The sequence below is a fragment of the Priapulus caudatus genome, unplaced genomic scaffold, assembly GCF_000485595.1.
Source record: "Priapulus caudatus unplaced genomic scaffold, Priapulus_caudatus-5.0.1 Scaffold101, whole genome shotgun sequence".
In the NCBI taxonomy this organism is placed as follows: domain Eukaryota; kingdom Metazoa; phylum Priapulida; class Priapulimorpha; order Priapulimorphida; family Priapulidae; genus Priapulus; species Priapulus caudatus.
The window spans coordinates 47,633-54,778 of record NW_014577162.1 but is presented as its reverse complement, the minus strand read 5'-3'; the positions used below and the strand labels follow the sequence as shown (position 1 = coordinate 54,778).

Sequence of the window (7,146 nt, the reverse complement as noted above, 5' to 3'; positions counted from 1 at the left end):
GGCAGTGCAGACGGAGGAAGAGAGCGGGGATAAAAGGAGGCGGCGGGGATGGAGCGAGGCAGCGGAGATGTAGGGAGGCAGTGCAGACGGAGGAAGAGAGCGGGGATAAAAGGAGGCGGCGGGGATGGAGCGAGGCAGCGGAGATGTAGGGAGGCAGTGCAGACGGAGGAAGAGAGCGGGGATAAAAGGAGGCGGCGGGGATGGAGCGAGGCAGCGGAGATGTAGGGAGGCAGTGCAGACGGAGGAAGAGAGCGGGGATAAAAGGAGGCGGCGGGGATGGAGCGAGGCAGCGGAGATGTAGGGAAGCAGTGCAGACGGAGGAAGACAGCGGGGATAAAAGGAGGCGGCGGGGATGGAGCGAGGCAGCGGAGATGTAGGGAAGCAGTGCAGACGGAGGAAGACAGCGGGGATAAAAGGAGGCGGCGGGTGCGGAGAAAAGCAGCGAAGCTGGAGGAAGGCAGCGGAATCTTTGGACCGATGCATAGGGAAATGCAAACACGCACGAACCCGTGCGAATGCACGTGTTTGTCGTTCCACCTACGTGTGATTTGCGTATGCTTTACTAATATCAAGAGCTAATATCAAGATTCCATAATAGTTCTCTCTCACTCTCTTTCTGACTCTCGCCCACTCTCTCGTGTGTACCCGGTTACTGTAAGCCTGTCACTGGCAATATCTCCATGGCTCCCTCTCTCATTCTATACCACTTCCCTCTCCCATTGTAGGTTTCTCCCCAATCTTTCTCCCTCTCTATCGCTGTCTCGCGTGTGCGCTCTATAGCTCTTTATCACTTTCTTTCTATTACCACCCTCTTTCTACCTTCACCCTCTCCTGCATCCTCTTCCTCTTCCACTCTCCTTTCCTCTTTCTCTGTCTCTCTTTCTCTTTACTCCCACCTCTTCCTCCTTATCTCTCTCCCCTTTTCTTGTCCTCTTCCTCTTCCGCTGCCTCTCCCTCTCCATGTTCCTCTACCTCGCATCTCCCTTCATTTCTCCTTTCTCTCCCTCTTTCCTCCTCGCGCCATCCCTCTCCCTCTCCTGCCACTACCCCCGCGCGCCCAAGTACGTTCTCGCGTCGGCATTCTACTGATGTCGACTATTCAGACCGACAGAGTACCCGGCGACACACTAGCTCATCGCGTACAGCGAACGAGCAAATATTTCTAGAGGACACCACCGACGAGCTTCTTTGTGGCTGCGCGCATTTGCATTCCGCTTAGACGCGGGCAATGCGCGCGAGCGTGGGACGCAACCATGCCGATGACTCACCACCGAGCAGCGCGTCTCTAGCGATTGATTATGAAGTCGCTCAGTGCTCATCCTCCTCCCCCAACTTCGACTAAGGAAACACGGTGCTTCGAAACTCGGGATTGCGCTCGTTCCATTGTCTATGGCGAATAATGCCGACCAGATTATCCTCTAGCTATCGGGGCTACTTATCTTGCTGACGTTCATCACCTGACGTAACCGCGTAGCGCTGAATTTCATTAAAAATTATTCGTTAATTAATAATATGGCGCCCGAGGCAAAGAGCATGTAGGCATGTAGAGGTGTAACGCACGGGATTATATCCAGTATTGAAGCTGTAGCCGGTCATAGTAGGAGGGTCAGGAAAATCCATCGCCGAGGAGGCAACGAGAGAGAGATAGAGAGAATGAGAGAGAGAGAGAGAGAGAGAGAGAGAAAGAGAGAGATAGAGAGAGAAAGAGAGAAAGAGAGCGAGAGAGCGAGAGAGAGGAAGAGAGAGGTGCGATAGAAATGGTGGAGGGATGATGTAGACAGCCCGCGAGGGGGAGATTCTCAAAGGTGATTCAGAATGCAAGAAATGCATACACAGAGGCACAGAGCCAGGGATATGTAAATGTGTGTGTCTACAATGGCGCATGCACAACAAGCCACACACGCGCACGCACGCACGCACGCACGTACACGCGCGTGCGTGTGTGCGTACGCCCGCGTGCGTCTGTGCGTGCGCGTGCACGTGTGTATAAGTGCACGAGAGTCTAGAGAAAGAGAGAGAGAGAGAGTGAGAGAAAGACAGAGAGAGAGAGAGAGCGAGAGAGAGCGAGAGACAGAGAGAGAGAGAAAGTGAGCGAGAGAGAGAGAGAGCGAAAGAGAGAGCGAAAGAGAGCGAGCGAGAGCGAAAGAGAGAGAGAGAGAGAGAGAGAGAAAGAGAGAGAGAGAGAGAGAAAGAGAGAGAGAGAGAGCGAAAGAGAGAAAAGAGGAGGGCGGTTTTTGAGAGGAAAAAACTCGATTTACATATATTAATAGAAACCTCGACTACTTCCACCTAATGTACATTTAAAGGGTAAATGTTAAAGGGACAGTAGCCTCTAGGATTTTACTGCATACAACTGTACTTACTGTATAACAAATCGTCTATAACCACATGTATTTGTCACCAGATACTTAATTAATTATTTACACATCAACGCTACGAAATTTGAACGGCGCCATGACACCCGCGACCGTGCTGCCACCCTGAAAAAGTTGCGTATTTGCATTTTTATTTTGCAGGTAAATGACAGAGGGCTAATCACAAAAGTGCAATTATATTTATACCTAAATGCTATTTAACCGAACGATATTCATTTTAGGGCAAATTTATCCATATTATAACTGAAACTATATGTCGTTTATAAGATATTACAATCCTTTTGCTTTTAAATGAATAAATAAGAAATACCCTCGGTCTGTAGCCCTTGGCTGGAAAGTGGTTTTGCGCAACTTCTCAGATCGTGCGCTTTGAGTGGCGCCACCGTCGTTGTAATCAAACTGTAGTCGTTAGTTTTAAAACATTAAAAAAAATATTTCTAATGGTGATTGAACCATGAAACTTTTTATGTAGCGCAATTATAAACTAAATTAGCTGAAAATAACCCTAGAACCTAGAGGCTACTGTTCCTTTAAAGGGTATCTATTATACATTTCAATTGTTATTGTCATTGTATTTTAGCGAACACAATTAGGATCGTCTTAGCGTCGCGCCTAATCTACCTAGCTACCGGGTCTCAGCCTGCGTAGGACAACGGAATAAAAAGCCGAGGTCCTGGCGGTATTTCTGCATTCATTATTTAGTGCGCAGTCATGTTCTGATACGCCGACCTTCTCTATCTTATAATTACTCGAGTGGTGGGGTAAACTCATGTCGTACTCGTCGAAACGACATCAAGAGCTTCCAACGCGCCTATACTAAATACGCCTAAATACTGTTACACTGTGAACCTACCAACATGGTGCGCGTTTGTATTAGGAGGCGACAGCATGTTTTTCACGCCAGCGAATTTTGTTGTGTTGACATGACAGTATACATAGTAGTAATGCACATTATTTTAACAAATAAAACACGACCTACTTCCGTGACATTTTTTTGGCGTCAAACGCCGATATGTAGACACGACAATTTATTATAAATATTTTTGATTAGAAATAGTTTATACACCTCGCTCTTCGATATGTGTAGCCCCTTATGACTTGTGCAGTTCTATTGATATAACATGGCTATAAATATATCACGTTTGACTATGTCTGATGGTCAATCATGTCATGAGCAAAGCCATACGCCGCTACGACCGTGGTAAATCTACAAAAAAATGTACGAAAGCGCGCATCGTGCCGATTTGAACAGACAGGAGTAAATTGCGTCGAACACGCTTTCGCGATGAATCGATGAAGGGGGCGGATTGGGAATGCGGCCGCACGAGCTAACACGTGTGCGTGCACCCACACAATCCCTTTCGGATCCCAATGACATCATCGCAGGGGCGAAGCTAATGCATCGGCAATTACGCCGGGGACGGTGACGTCGGCCGCTGCTACTGGTCGACGAGCAGACGATCGATAGATAAATACATCATCTCACGATTTTCCTCAGCCGTGCAGTAACGCCGATGTCGACGGACACGTTTGTCGGAAGAATGCACACGACCGCGAAATTCTGACGCTAAAGTCCCTGCACGTCGCTATAGTGCGTAGTGTGACAGTCAGGCAGTGCCGCTGGTAGGACGTCGGTGACAGCTTGAAGCCGGTGATATTCCGACGAGGCTTCCTTCCTGGCAGTGTAACCGACGAGCGCCAGCGGGATTCAAGATGGGGACCGTGTTATCGATATCTCCTTCGCAGCCGCGAAGGCCGCTGTACGAAGACTGCGCGCTCAACAACTACAATTACGAGGCTCTCAACAACGCGAAGAACTCCAAGGAGAGGGAGAAGGACAAGGAGAAGGAGAAGGAGAAGGAGAAGAATCCGATGAAGCGCCATTCGCTGTTCATCAACACGCTGTCGTGGAGAAAGTTCAGCGTCTCCGGGAAGAAACCGCCGAAGGAGAAAGCACAGTCGGCGAACGCGCTCTTCAAGGGCTACCAGCTGAATCAGATCGGCGTGAAGGTCGACAATCTGAACAACGTCGAGAACAACAAGAACATCAACAACATCGCCAAGAGCATCTCGTGCTACAATCTCAAGTACCCGATCAGTAATCTCAACCAGCACTCACAGCGCTACGACGACCAAAAGAACAACAACGTCGCCGAGAAGCCGGCGAGAAAGACCGTGATACAGGCGAGCACGTCCGAGCTGCTGCGCTGCCTCGGAGAGTTCCTCTGCCGCCGCTGCTTCCGCCTGAAGAACCTCGAGAGCGGCGACGCAGTCATGTGGCTGCGCAGCGTCGACCGCTCGCTGCTACTACAGGGCTGGCAGGACATTGCATTTATCAATCCGGCGAACGTCGTCTTCGTCTTCATGCTCGTGCGGGAGCTCGTGCACGACGGAGTCGAGACGGAGCTGGAACTGCAGGCGGTGGTGCTCACATGCCTCTACCTGTCCTACTCGTATATGGGCAACGAGATCTCGTATCCGCTGAAGCCGTTTCTCGTTGACGAGTGTAGGGATCAATTCTGGGATCGGTGCTTGCGAATAATCAGCGACCTCAGCGGCAGCATGCTGAAAATCAACGCCGATCCGACGTTCTTCACAGAGGTGTTTACGGAACTGAAGGCGTACGGTCCGGGATAGAACCGGATTCGGACGTGTTAACAATTATAACGCTGTTGAACATGTAGTTGTTGTGTGATCACGCCGCGCCGCTCTGTGGTCACGTAGTGGGTTTTGCAAGTGCACAGGCCGTACGACGAGTATACTAGTGTAGTGCCGACGATATGGCAGACGCAGTGACCGAGGTCAGAGAATGCCCGTCCGCGTGAGAAGCCATGAGATGCACTCATGTAACGCCAACGAGACCAACGCGCAGCCTGGGGTCAGTTCCTGGATCCAGCATCATGGACTCACGATCCATCTCTCGTAGAAGTGCTCGTACGTGAATAGAAGAAGGATAATAGAAGATGGAACGGCAACGACGGCGAAAAAAGAGAGAGAGAAACACACACACACACACACAGAGAGAGATGGGTTTGCGAGGGGGATCGCATGTGTTTGTCTCTATCTGAATTTCGCGCGAGCGCCGCTTAGTATTAACGTGAGCCATCGACGACAGACAAATACGTGATAACGAATCTCAAAGAGAGTAAGAGAGAGGGTAATAAGAAGAGAGAGAGAGAGCGCAAGGGGACTGGGCAAGGAAGAGGGCGTGGGCGACGGAGGAGAAAGCGAGAGAGAGCGAGTAAACGGAGTGGGGATGGGGGAAAGGAAAAGAAGAATGGAGAGAAGGAATAGGGATAGATAGAGCGAGGGAGCGAGAAGGGGGAATGAACAGGGTATGAAATCGATGAATAGAAAAGAAGAAAGTGTTGGAGAGAGATCAAGGGGCGTGAGGAAGAGTGGGCAGAGTAGTGGGAGAGTGTTTCGTTTAATTTCACTCGAATACGACGAAACAAGGGACAAATAACGATAGGTTTAACGGGATGCCTATTCTAAGAAATAGCTGAAACCCGCTGCCATTGCATGAAAAATAATATCGCCTCTCCATCTCTCTCCTTCGCGCGCTCTCTCTCTCTCTCTTTCTCTCTCTCTCGCTATATATATATATATATATATATATATATATATATATATATATAAACACGATCTCAGCATTGACAGGCGCCATGTTAATGACGGGGTGCGTCGTGGTCGCGCGCTAGGACGAGTGAGTCACTCGTCACCTTATTAAAGACAATAGTGCGCGGCATGAGCCTCGTGCGTTAGTCATGTGACGTTATAGAACACTCCACCAGGAATATCACTGATTAGCCGCAGCTAAACACAGGGAATTTTAAATGATTGCGGACAAAGAAGACAGACAAAGACCAACTGAAATCGGCCATGTGACGATGAATCACGAAGTGGTTCGCTCGTTGCCGTGACAGTTGAATTATCTTGAAATTTGTTCATTTTGTTGAATTATATGATTTTTTGTTACCATCATGTACTGTTGATTATGAAAGTTGCGTCGAGATGTATTGATGCAAGTTTTTACCGATCGGAATTTAATTCCGCATTTTAAACTAGTTTAATATTATTGAAACAGGAACTAATAGAACATTTAGTGAACGCTATGATTTATATACGCTGTTGATTTGTGATATCAGAATATTTTTAATCAAGAAACTTTGTAGGTACATCAAAATCTACATGTGCTGTAGTGTAATAAGCATGTCATATGCTATAATTGTGGTAACATGTGAATCGTTTAATTGACATGGAGATTAGACCCAATTATTCCCTTCAGTCTAGCTTTTAGTGGCACCCCGCCTACACGTGCACCTGCCGCCATTTTAACTGCCGCGTGAACGATTGCAGCCGCTGCCGCTGAGGTTACAACTATAGTTATATCGCGTCATGTCATCTACATGCGAGTAATGATTCAATTGGCAGCAGGCCACTGGTGACTGAATGACTTGCATCATATCGTTAGTGGTTTTAGTCGCCACCAGTGACTATATTCAGGAGTTCGTTCATACAGATGATCGGCATACGACTATACGACGTATCGATTCGGAACCTAACATATGTGTCTCGTGGGTAATTATTCTCTCTCTACATGCGTGCGCGCGCGCGCACACACACACACACACACATACACACACACACACACACACACACACACACACACACACACACACACACCACACACACACACACACACACACACACACACACACACACACACACACACACACACACACACACCCCCACCCCACACACACACACA

At 48.6% G+C, this 7,146-nt stretch overlaps 1 protein-coding gene across 1 annotated transcript; it reads left to right on the top strand.

Annotated features, from left to right (window-relative positions):
* Window positions 1-3,932: 3,932 nt before the first annotated feature.
* On the top strand, window positions 3,933-5,012 carry LOC106805123 (cyclin-dependent kinase 5 activator 1-like). The gene has a single exon (XM_014806604.1). It carries the CDS (start codon window positions 4,089-4,091, stop codon window positions 5,010-5,012), a length of 924 nt encoding a protein of 307 aa, XP_014662090.1. The 5' UTR covers window positions 3,933-4,088.
* Window positions 5,013-7,146: the final 2,134 nt, after the last annotated feature.